At 44.7% G+C, this 13,329-nt stretch overlaps 1 protein-coding gene across 4 annotated transcripts in view; it reads right to left on the bottom strand.

Moving 5' to 3' along the window:
* ADCY7 (adenylate cyclase 7) overlaps nt 1–13,329 on the bottom strand; it is a 1,256,803-nt gene that overhangs the window by 530,204 nt on the left and 713,270 nt on the right. For all 4 annotated transcript variants that reach the window (XM_069604769.1, XM_069604771.1, XM_069604772.1 and 1 more), the window contains one exon: nt 6,829–7,026. In XM_069604769.1, the coding sequence (XP_069460870.1) occupies nt 6,829–7,026 (198 nt within the window). The remainder of the gene's footprint in view (nt 1–6,828; nt 7,027–13,329) is intronic.

The raw sequence follows: 13,329 nt of genomic DNA, 5'->3' as shown, positions 1-13,329 counted from the left end.
TGAAGCTGTAAGAATGCTAAAATGATGCAGGTCATGTGGAAATAGGAGCTGCTAGCAACAACAATTTTGTGAAGTCCGTATGATTGGCCTCTAATATTATAAAATGAAGCAACATTTATAGTCCATTAAACTGTGGTAGATGTTTTTTTTTTAAAAAAGTGTAGATTATAAACTTATAAACTGAATCACTTCTAAGGACTAACAATTCTTGCAGATAAGGTGCAGTATGAGAACATTATCTGGCCAAGATCACACACTTTAAGTGAAGAAGTTGGGATTTGAGTTCATTCTTCAATTTGGACCACTGACTGGCCACATCTCTTCTTAGCTCTGGTTTATCAAAAAAGAATCCAATATGACAAATATAGAAATCCGTGTTGAAATACATTAAGCAAAGAGTGTATTAATGAAGTTTTATACTCCACCTCTGTGAATGGAAGTAAATAAAGTAACGGAATGCTAGGCAATTTAAGAGTAATCATTCACCTCTTTGTTCTGCAACTTAATTTGCAGGCTTAAAGAACACCACCTCCAGCTTGTGATTATGCACAATGCAAAGAAAACGTGCAGTGCCAAAAAAAGGAAAATAAAACATTTTTGTCCATGACAGCATGCAAATAACATTGTTTAAAAATGGGGCAAAGGGTGATTCTGTGACTCCATTTTTAAATATATTGCGAGAAGATGCAGATTAAGGGTTAGAGGTGTGTGGGGGCTTTCTGAAGCAAAGGCCGTGCATCGCCCAACAGTTCGTGTTTAATTAGAGGGCTTGCTGCCCTTCACATCTGGCAAATAACTGCACTTTCAAGTGTGCAGAAAAATTAAGGAATTTGCATGGCTAAAATGACAGGTTTGAGGGAGTGCCATTAGGAACACAGCAGCCTCCTTTTCATGGTTAGAAGGTGAGTGGGGGGGGGGGCTGCAAGGATAAGGCCACAGGAGGTCAACGCCCAACTGTTTACAAAAGCAGACACGTTAACGCCATTGTTAGATGAGGAGGGGCTGACTTGCAGCTTAAATAATCATAACTTTAGTAATGTGATGACCTTTTCCTTAGCCTGTCGCTCGCGTGTTTTCTGACACATTTGTTGTGAGTCCTGGTTCAGGTGGCAGCTATGCTATATAATGGGGTTGGGGGGGACAATCTGAAGTGCCACCAAGGTTGCGGGGGACAACCACCTAAGCCCCGCTTAAATGACACCGACGCCCGTGTCATACATCTATATTTCAAAATATAGCAACACCTCCTGCCTGAATTCGGAAAGGAGGTGCCTTTACACAAAAAACCGTTGGCCGTGAAGTGGAAACTGCTCACAGGTAAGCAAACAGTAGGCTGACTACAATCGATATGCTTCTATTGGCCCCCACTAGATACAAGCCAAACATCCTCCTCCTGCACCCCCATCCACGTCAGTAACAATATGCCCTTGCAATCTTCATCCTCTTGTGTAGGCCAGAAAACACACATTCCTGAACTGGAGGGAGAGCTGCCTCCAAGGAGCCATTACACAGTGAGCCCTGTGCAAGATGACGCGTCGCATTCTAGGAAGAGGTCACTTGGAAACCGGGTACCAGTCTCGCCCCAGTCTCAGAATGTAATGCCCAAGAACCACAGACAACCTATAAAAGTGTCAATAGCTGCTGTATAATAATTGGAATACATGGGACGAAGTGACCAACAGAACACAGAACACAGAAGATAATATTTAAAAACCTCGCTTAACAAAACACAGCATGGTTGGGTTAGGAGAACACACATGCGGGGTATGGTAACACGCTATACCTCAATAGCCACCACTGATCTTCAGGTTTCAGGATGCATAGCTCAAAAAGGTGTAAGGCTCTGTCTAAAGTACTCCCCGTGTTAGGATTGACCAGCTGAGTATGTAGTCTCAAGGTTTTACCGCCCAGCTTGCTTCTTGACCTCGGGTTGGAAAAGTATTTCCTAGAGTGCATGGGAACAGATATTCTCTCGCTGTGGCACAGATTGCCTTCCTAGGCTCCTTGGCATTACTTAAGATACACTCCTACCAGCACGTGTTCACACCTCCTTGCCTAATGATCACCATCAGACTGCGTTAATTCAAACCACCAGCCCAAGTCACGCTCCTTGGCTAGGGCATTCAGCTTAAGAAATGTTTTGGTTTTCTCCTTGGGTCTCCGGCTTCATCAGGATCTGGGAAATAGCCCCCCAGAAGTAAAGCAGCAGCTTGTTCTCATTTGGTGCAGGCCTCAGCCGATGTCTCCAATATAGCCCCCAGCAGGCTTGCAGCAAGTTGTTCTCCTTTGGTTCTTTTCTCAGACGATGTCTGAGATGTAGTCTTCAGCAGGCTTGAGGCTCGTTTTCCCTGTGCTCTTATCGCTCCTTCACCCTTCAGAACCACTGTAAGTATTCCCATGCTTGGGTCTCTTCTAGCTCATTTCTCAGCTTGTCCTGGGATCCTCCTTGCGCCAGCCCCTCTTGGTTTGTTGCATGCACTTTCTGTGCACCCATTAAGAATCTCAGGTACAGGTATTACTACACCTCTCTTTGTTATAGGCTGAGATAATCCCCCTATTGGCGATGATTGAGGTTTAAAAGTCCTAGTATGCCATTTTGGAGTCAGGCAAATGTGCCCAACTGTCAGAGTGGATGTACGTTATGGAGTTTCCTCTTTGCTGCACCTCTTTTGCAGGTCCTGCAATCATGCTGTGTCAGGGAATAAGTGTGTGTGCGTTTATGTGTGCGTTTATGTGTGTGTGTGTGTGTGTGTGTGCGTGCGTGCGTGCGTGCGCGTGTGTGTGTGTGTGCGCGCACAAGTGGAATGGAGATCATTCAATATATGTCACAGATGCCTTTCTCTGCCTAGAAATCTGGAAGGTTGCATAACTTGGAAACCTGGTGCTAGGTTTGCATCGGACTACAGGGATCTCCAGTCTCCCCTTGTACGGACTGGGAAATATACATCATCTGGCAGGTGTGACTCTTTGCATAAGGCATGCAGAGGTGGACTCTAAGGAGAGACTCTAAGGGATCCTGCATGCACCTCCTGCGTGCAGCACGTGGCATTGCCTGTGGGCAAATCTGGGCCTCACGAACCCCTCCACCCTGCAGGGGCCTCACTCAGTTTGACATTATTGTACTGCCAACAAACACCCTGATTCATGGAACAGTGCAAAGTGTCTTTTTGCTGTGCAAAGTCTCTATGCACGGAAAAATACGCTTTGCACTGTTACATGAATCAGGGCGGAACAGTGCAAAAAAACACTTTTCACTATTACATGAATCAGGGTGGAGCAGTGCCAAAATACACTTTGCACTGTTCCATGAATCAGGGTGTTTGTTGGCAGTGCAAAGGCACTTTTCAGCAACAAAAAGTCACTTTGCACCGTGCAAAAAATTCCATGAATCGGGCCCTTAGTGCTCTCCAAATCTTCTTTCGCTTTCCTTCTTCCTCTTTGGGGTCACTTCCTTCCTGTGCTCTTCGCACATCTGACTTCTTTTCTGTTCTCCAATTGGATCTCTTTTCTTTGACCCCATTTGGGCCCTGTTCCTCTACCATTTCTTCTTCCTGGTTTTAGTTCTTCTCTTTTGCTGAACCTCCTAGTCACTACACCCAGTGCTTGTCATTGCTCTTCTCTTTCTCCTTTGCCTGTTGATAGTTTAGTCTCTCCCTCCGTCAAATCCTTCCAGCTGCTTGTCCGCCACTTTTTTGTCTTTCTTCTCCATTTTCTCCCCTCCTCGCTCTTCCTTCGGGATACGCAAATGAGCTGAAAGGCATGCATTTGAGTTTCAAAAAATTGTCTTTGTATAATATTAGTAAGGCAGGGAGATTGAGGAGATGATAAAAAAAAATCAGACAAAACAATAAGATAAACGTGTGCTGATGTGGTTGTCTGCTGACAGATTCCAATGGTTGTTTATAAGAGAATCACAAATGAATAGCAATATTTAGTTGGTTAAGCATCAGTAGCAGGACTTGTTTCCATGCAAACTGAGCACTTCATGGTTTCACCAAAACGTTCCTTCACGGTCTAGTGTTACAAGACGTAAGTGATAAAAGTACAAAATATTCGAAAATCACAAGCAGCATACTTGTCTGCGGTTTTTCACTTCTAAAACAAGTCTACAAAATGAAACAAATCAGAGTCCACTGTAATGAATGTGTGAATGGTGTGAGGAACCTGAAGGTGTCTCATTTACTAGTCACCAGGGATCTGTCGTCCAGGTGGCCAGCACACGGCCATCGCTATTGGATTCAGTTCCTGGGGGTGGATCAGTGTGGAAGGATCACCTGGATGGGTTGTCCTTGGGGAGTGGAAGTGGGACACTGACGGGTGAGACACAGTATCCCCTTTTTGTTAACACCTTTCCCCATTCTACTCCATAGGATACTGAACACCTCAACCCCCCCTTTCTTAACACAAGCACTTATCACAGACTGATTACCCTGAAAGACAACAGACTAACACCAGAGCTATGTACCTGACATTTCCCAACTCAAGGGGAGGCAGAGTCAGGCAATTACCACTAATTTCACACACCTGAAAGCCCTTTCTGTTCCCCATAGGGATAAAAAGCAGAGCACGGACGCACACCCAGGGCAAGGCAGAGCCGTACGTGGAAGTTGATATTCCAGGATGGCAGTTCAAATGGAGGAGAAAGGCGGCACGACCAGAAAGGACGTCAAGGAGGGAATTGGCCTTGCCCTTTTCAACCCAGACCTGCGAACCCTCCAAACAAAGAAATGTAATACCGGAACTGCAGCTGCTGGATGGTGTGAAGGATGTCAGCGGTACATGGAAGCCTCCCGCACTGATAGCCAGGGCGAGGAGACAAGGTTGCCTTTGGGGTACCGTCCTTGACTCCAGAAACAAAAGAAACACCAATGAGTTCAGCACAGCCGGTGAGTCGGAAAAACCTGATAGGACCCGGACTGTGTTAAGCTCAAGGTTGCAGTGGCAACACTGAAAGATTAAAAGTATTAAACTACTAATACCAGAAGCAAAAAATAGTCCATAGGCTCCCCTCTGGAAGAACGAACACGGCCCATTGACCGGTTCTTTGAGAAGGTACCCACTCCAGAGTCCGCAGCCACACTTTAGCTCACTGTACCTTTCACAGATGGGAAATATCCATTTTCATATCAGTCTTTGTCCCGCCCATATGGGCAGTCCAGCACCGAAATGCTATGGCAATTCCCTTCTGAACAAGAGTACCAACAGCAACCCAATACACATGTTTCTGCCTTGTTGGGCCTCATCAGTGAGGTGGAGCTGTGCCTCTCTAAGCACAGTGAGCAAGGGGTCCACGTCTGGATGAAACTGAGCCCGACTGAGTGAGACAAATGTTGAGAGATGGATCGGAGCCCAGCTGAGAGGGATCCACGGGTGAAGAATAATTGCACAACCTGAAGAGGAATAAAGGAACTTTTGTTTTGGTCGTTTACATCAGGTCCTCTGCAGTAAGACACTTTGTTTGAAAGCGTCTTGGACACAGAAGGTCCTGATATTATTGAAAGGAACTTAAACCTCGAACTGGAGAAGCCCAGGAGTGTGCTGTGCTTAGCGTATTACCCAAATTGACCTTTTACAATTGACCTTTTGTCCTAATTGACCGAATTATAGTGGTACTAATTGGCCTTCTGCACAATTGACCTTTATATCATTTTAGTTATTTTATATATGTATTGGGTTGGTTCTGGATTATAAATAATATTCGGGGATTGGGTGGGGGTTGCAAGGGGTTTTGGATTGGGTGGGGGATCTGCGGGGGGTTTCCCCCAGCGTATATGTCCTAATTGACCTTTTAAATTAGGTCAATTCTCCTAAAGTCAATTCTCCCAAGGTCAATTGTAAAAAGGTCAATTAGTATACATCCCTGCTTAGGAGTCCCGCCTTTGTCCTGTGCTCGAAAACGTGGGGAAGGGAGACCCCGGCCATAACATCCGGACATCATTTTTTTAACACTTCTTTCTATTCTTGTGAACACTGTCCCACACTGCTTTATAATTTAGCAGTAAGGATTGGCAATCGTTTATTTTTTTTTTTAGGTCGTTTAATTTTGACTTGACGCCACTAGGACTGCCTTGTTATTAATTTGATGGTTGTAGCTTGCTCCCATCTTAGATTTAGGTCCAGCGTTTTTGTCACCCATTTATACAGTTTAATAGACACAAATGAGCACAGTTGAAGGGTGTTTGTCTTTACTGTTGCGACCACGAGTTCCTTACAATGGATAAATAACAAGCCCTTTACATGACACCGGCATTATTCGCACAATGTACCCACAATGATCTCTATATTAGCAAACTGGATAACTCAAGACTCCTAATTTATAAACTTACACATTCTTTGAAATGGGAATGAGGATAAAGGGCACAATCTACATCCTCTGAAACATGATAGATAAGGTTTTTAGATTGAAGATCATATCTTTTCAAAGGCAGGAGCTTCTTTATGGAGACACCATTTTAAAATCTTCCAAAAACAGGAGCAACGTTTTAAGTGCTTGCAGAAAGTACAAAAGGAAGTTCCACAGATGTATACTATCAATAGTTATAAAAGTTAAATGTATTGCTTAATCATTATTCAAAACGATAGTAACCAAAGTAAAATCACCCTATATGTACCAGATCGATGTTACAAAATGCCTGCAATCAAACGCGGCATTACAGTAATTGCAGAAAAATGTTTTAAAAAATCCCTGCAACGTTTGTATTTCTTTCCCGAAATGTTGGTCTGAATAGGGTGATGAGGTACTGAAAAGAACCCAACATTTTAGAAATCAAATCAATATAACATAAATGCTGGAGCACTGTTACTCAAAACAGAAATGAAGAATAGTACCTGGTCCCAGGCAGAAACAATGCCGTTGTCGAAAATTAAGACGTAACCAAGAGTCATAAGGCAAATCCATATTAGCGCAGCAAAGAAGGTCAGCCTCTTCTCGATGGAGGACTCCGATCGCACCAGCACGTACAGGATGCAGAAAATGAGCATGCTGATAAACAGTGTAATAATGAAGGCCAGGTGTTCACTCGGATCCTGTGGCGGACAGAACACATTCACAGATTTCACAAGGTACCACTCTTTGAGGTTAATGAATGTCAAGTCAAACATTTATCAGATATACTCTCCTTACGCAGAATGTGATAGAGCGACATACGGGTTGCTATCATCAAATCAGGCAGCATGACACTGCAGCCATTATCCAAACTCATATAGTAGTTCAGAGCGTCATTTCAACACATATCCCCCCCCGCCCCCTCATTGGATGTGTTCCTAATAGCAAGCATTTCCAGTAAGAGAAATTCCCAAGAAAAAAGCCCCTCAGGATCAGGAGTAGGAGAGCATATATGGGTTGACCCTAATCAAGATGGCCACCATCTAAATGGCCAGCATTGAGCGCTCAGAAGAGAGAACATGTTCTGCCCCCATTTCAGGATGGCAATTCTGACATGCCTGTGTTCATTCATGTAATGCAAAGAAGCAGACACACGCTGAGTAGCAAGATAGCTACGACAGTGCTTTCTAATATGTTGTTAGCAATCCAGAAACTTAAATAACTAGTAGCTGGGTTTTTTAAAAACAAAAGGGATTCCAACACAAACATAACAGTATTAAAAAATACATTGCTCTAAATGCACATAAAGTAAAGCAATTAATAGATGTTATAGAAATTAGTGAATGTATGTCTAAAGCTTGAAAAAAGGGTTGAATTGTTTAGCTCTAAATTTTTTAGTCTATTTTGTTCTTATAGAAAGCGGGCGGGGGGACCCCATACAATCCCACTACTACCCATCTGTGCCTCAACCCACCCCCAAGAATATTGGCTGACCCCCGACTCGCCATATTCTTATTGGCGGTCAAATTAATCCACACAAATTCAAGCAAAAAGCATTCGACCCTTTGCTTTGCCAGTATCAGACCCAATACCTTTGATATAAACTATAGAAAACAGTGGTCATAGAGGCTGAAATTGGTGGTGGAGTTAATAGAACTCAAGCTGGGTTCTTCTCTAGTGAGCTCCTGTGCGTAGCTTCACCGTGCGGGTCGAACAATGTTCTGGTTGAAATACAGGTGACTGGATCAGGGGTGGGGGGTCACATGAAGGGGAACATTTGAAGAACTGGGTGATTCCTGAATGGAGGCTTGTGACTTACTCTTTGGCAGCATATCCAGAAGTGGACACTTCTCACCGTCATGGTGGGCAAGCAGCAATATCTCTGACTTGCCATAATTAACGGTGGTGGCAGCACCAGGCAGATAGAGTACCAGGAGGGGTGGAGCTTGGGTGACCACTGTGTACTCCACAAAGCCATTTGACTGAAGCTACCTGTATGCGATTGCCAGTGTAGCACATTTTATCCCACCAGACCCGACCAGGAGGCCCAACTTTACTCTAATGGGATGTGCGTGACACAGCTGTGGCACAATAATCCAGGACAGTTTCTCTCCCAAACAATTTCCAGTACAGGTGTCAGGTGGAAAACGATGTAGCTCCGACACCCAAATTATCCTGTACATATTCTGGTTGCATTGTTAGGTGAGGAAATCCAGTGGCTAAAATGACTAAAGGAAGAAAAAGGAAGCCAAATTGGATTTGCTTTCAACCCCTGGGTGCACTCCCAGAGGAAATACACAAAGGGGGAGTGCAGAGAAGACCCTGAGGAAGATGAGGGAATGACATTGACAGCAGGACTGAAGAACCTCCTTAAGTCTTACACGTAACTACATGCATCCCTCAAGTATAGAGCTGACAAGATCGAGATGCCTGTTAAAACAGCGGAACATAAACTGGAATACTTGGTGGGTTGGGTTGTAAGGGTTTAAATAATGATTAAGAGGTTAAGGGGAGGCAGAGAGATAAGGTGCAGAGAAGAAATGGAGTAAGGTAAGTACATCAACAAGAATCTAGGGAGGTACTAGCAGTGAGTAAGGTTAGAACAAAATCATATAGCACTCATTCTAAGCATTATGATTGACCAAGAACACCAGAACGCTGCTTATTGAGATTCCAAACACATCATTGGCAGTGCCCCCAAGTATCCCCATTCCATGTGCAACAAAATCATTGAGGCCTGATTTTTTGATGTAGTTCTGAGATGCGTAGTCCTAAATTTAAAATGGTAAAAAGACAAAACTGCACATCCCAGAATCCCACGAAAAATACAAGACTGGAACACTTTCTCATGCATGGAATTGAAAACTTGAGTGATCTGCTTTATTTGACATTTAGTTCATATGGAAAACTGCACCATCTCATCTTAAAATAACTAATCTGGACAATCCACTCTGCTGATCATCCCTGCCATTCATAAATGATCGGAAGCGATATTCAGATACATTCAATTTATCTTCGATCCTTTGGACCCAAGATGCTTTGTACACGGCAATGCACTACCTCAGTAAGAATAGACAGATGGGTTGTGCGCCACATAATGCAGTCCTCAGAAATGCTGGAGGTCAATCCCGCAGTATCTTCGCTCATCACGGTGGTCACCAGAAACTTGGAGTCCGGTACAGACTGCCTTTCTCAATCATTCGGCTGAGGTCAAATAGTTCCCACACCCGAGTTCCGGGTCAACCGATTCGAGGGAAGTCCACAGAATCTGCCAAGCTCTCCTTGCTATTTCCAGCTGAGCCAAATGAAAGCAATTTTGATCCATGTAGATAACATAGCAGTGAAACTCTATATCATTTGCCAACACGGGTGACAAGAGTGGAGAGCCCTAATGAATTTAGCTGAGCAGATTTTAAGTTGGGCAGATTGGGGATCATTTGGAAATGTTAAACCTGTTCATATTCGAGAACAACCTGCAGCTTGATCAGTTCAGGAGAGTCTTCCCTGCCCACCAAGAGTTAGTTACTGGTCTCCTCTACCATGCCAGGAGATCGGAGGGTTGGCGTAACCTCATTAATGGATATTTCTGCATTACTGGAAAATGCCAAAGGGACTCTGTTCTGCTCTTGGTTTCCGAGCCTCTGTCTTGGAAGGTAGATGCAATGTTGGTGTCTTGGCTCAATGGCCTTTTGTATGCCATTCTTCCATTCTGTTTGATTAACAAAGTTCTGGCAAAAATCAAACCAGCGATCTGGATAGTACCTGATTGGCATCCTTTTGGATCAGGGCGTCTTGTTCTCCTGTTCGCAAAAGGTTTGAAATCCACAAGCTTCTCAGGAGAGATGTAAATCGGTCCCTCGTCTGGTTCCCTGAATTGTCAGAACAAAGTCCATCATGAATGAAGCTGTCAGTATGGAGACTAACAGGTGGTGAGTGGAAGGATTAGCTCTTTAAGCGTGAAGAGTCAATTAAGAAATCTAGTGACCGCTCTACAAATAAACATTCCAAAGGAGAGGCCTCACCAGCGGTTCAACTCTCTTGCAGACCGAGAACCAGGAAGAAGAGCTGTCATCACTGGGCATCATTCCAGAAGTGAAGTCTTTCAAGGCTTGCGTTGTCCTATGAGTCCGCAAAAAATCTTGGTTTTGCAGTCTGTACTCTCAAACCCCACCGGCTGCAGTCAAAGCTTTTAGGTATTGGGACGAATCTAGCAATGTTGTCACTCCTTTTCCAGGGAAAGTCTCTCCTCCTGTGGCAGGGAAAGGCAGACATTATCTGATCCTGACCCTGGGGGAGGCTATCTCAGGAAGGACCACATGAGGGGAGACAACCCCCTTGGGAGTGGGATAGACTTGCTAGTTCAAACATGGTAGCCCCCTGTTTCATTGGGACCTAATATCACCCATTTACTTCTCCCCCATTCTTGTACAGCATATTGTGGTGTGGATAAAGAATCTCCACTATTTACTGAACACCACCCTTATGTACATCCATGCCCCTTTAATAACACTGACACAACAAGTACTGGGACTTATGTACTCCCACACGCTTTTATAACACTTCTCCTCCTCCCCTGCTTATGTCCCCCCTCTGCTGCTCTGCTGCAACGACTGGCTCCTTTTGATTTCTACTTGGCACCAGGCCCTCCTTGCCCAGTCTACCCCAGCACTTTGGTCTCCCCTGGACGCCCCCCCTAACCTGCACTTGCCCTTTTGGACTCCCTCCCCCTGCACTAGCCTGGCTGGGCCTGCACCCCGATTGAGCCCATCCAGCTATGTCCTTGCAGTTAGCATGTGGACCTTCATTCCCCTGCACTCTCTGCATTACCCTGGCACTTGTCTCGCCTAGCCCAGCGGCCCTCTTCCCACTCTTCAGACCTCCCCCAGCACGTGCGTGCTCTCCCCTGCACTTCTCATCACTACACGTTCACGATCCGGAAGATACAAAGTATAGTAGAACCATTTTGGATATTCTTCATCTGTTCCCCCCACCCCTCTCGTCTGTCTTGTTGCGCCTTGAAACACCATTTGCTGTATAGGTGCATTGTAAATACCCAATAAATAAATGAACACTGAGACGAGGAAGAGGGATGGAGAGATGAAGATCACTAGAAGTGGCAAGCCAACGCTGCATTCTAGTCACTGGAAGATGTTAGCAGGTGCCGGGACATTCAAATATGTAAGACCTGAACTAGATGGGTGAGTCAGCCGTCCAAACGCTGGCTGGGACATGGGAGGAAAGTGAGTAGCAGACCGGAGTGAAGAGGCTGGACAATGGCAGAATCCAAGGAAGTCAGGCAGAAAAGTGTTTGCTGCCTTGCCATCCCGAGAAGCAGGAGCTGCCAGCCGATGGTGAAGGCCAGATGGGAACCGAGAAGCCAACGATGTAATGGAGTATGGAAATGTCTTTAATAAACCATCTTCCTCTGCAACAGCTAAACCCCTCTCTTAAAAATGTTAAGGGAATTAAATCTACCCTTGCAAGTAATTCAGAAATTGAAATAACTAACTTTACTGAAAGAAACTACAAGTCCCAGAATCCTAGATGTACTGAGACGAGGAAGAGGGCAGAGGAAGCTAGAAGTTGTCAAAGGCAGGCAGCTAAGACTGGTAGCCATTGCAGTAGTCAGGCTAATAGTCCACACCTGAAAATTATCACTGAACCTGGGGGCAGAAAAGGCCTCCTCAAGTGCAGGCTCAGAGAAGGAGTCGAAGGAGCTGGAATGTGAGCTGCAGTGCAGGCAGCAGTAGTAGAAGCAGAAAGGCATCAGGCTGGTAAACCATGCATAAGTGGGAGAACAAGAGGGACACCAGACCGTGGAAACAGCAGATTTCACCTGCATGTTCTGAGAGAGAAACTTGTTCTCTCAAAATCTGAAGTGCAGAGGCTGTGCAGTGGAAGACGTGCAGGAGAAATGGTTTTCCGAATGTGAGCCCGATTGCCGTGATCACCAAGCTGTGAACGTTCAAGAGACAAAGGCCAGAAGCAAGTGTCAAGCCGGGGGTCTCGGGAGTAAAGGGAACTCCCAACACGAGTGGCCGGACCAGAGACACCTGTTCTGCAAAAGGGCGTGGGTCCCCAGCGAGCCAGAAGCAATAGAAGTTGTAGTGGAAGTCGGGAAAGCAGCGCAACCCGCAAAGCATGTGTCTAAGAAGTCGACAAGTGAAGCACAGTATTCTAACAGGTTGCTCAAGCTTTGCCGGTAACAGTGTCCAGGTTTCGAGTAAACATTGTTTGCAGCATCCAAAGTATTGTTAGCAAAGGAAATGTAGTACTCGTGTATACTGTGAAAGACCTATTACTCGCATTAGTAGCTAAAGTTACTACAATCCATAGTTTCATTATTTAAAGATTGTTGCTGTCTGATGGAGTGGTCGTGTGTCCCTAATAAAGGAGAGGGAACGATGTTCAAATCATTCACGAATACTGAACCTTGACAATACACGAGTTACAATTCACATAAAGTGAAAACTACATCAAAAAAGAGGTAATGTGTACCTAATTGTGATTCCCAAAGGAGGTCAGAACTGTATCTTTTGCCTGTACACGGGAATACAATTCTATATTCATCTTTAAACCTCGAAATCTACTTTATAGAGAGGTTGCGTGTGCCTAAATGTGTTTTCAACTGAAAGACTGCATCCTGGGCTGTATCTAAAATTGACATACCTTTCATTTCTACAGATTGAAGTATATACATGGTTGAAGAGGAAAACAAGCAATACCCAAGCTGAGAGTCTTCCCCTTGTTAATAGTGAAACCAGCCTTTCTAAGAGTTAAAGAGGCATCCAGGAGCACTCTGAAGTTCTGTGAAGTTATTAACACTTAAAGACCTTAAAATATAAGTGTGCAAGCATTACTTGAAGCTGAGAGAGTGGCACCAAGGCGTCTGGGTAATTACTTGGATTGAAAGCTGGCAGAAAGGTGCAGGTAAAGCTGGGGAAGGGGAACTAACTGCTTTTAAAGAATATTTGAAGTAGACATAACCAGTGGTGACAAAGACT

This window comes from Ambystoma mexicanum, chromosome 1p, assembly GCF_040938575.1.
Source record: "Ambystoma mexicanum isolate Mex_15411 chromosome 1p, UKY_AmexF1_1, whole genome shotgun sequence".
In the NCBI taxonomy this organism is placed as follows: Eukaryota; Metazoa; Chordata; class Amphibia; order Caudata; family Ambystomatidae; genus Ambystoma; species Ambystoma mexicanum.
This window is presented reverse-complemented; position numbering and strand designations above follow the sequence as displayed.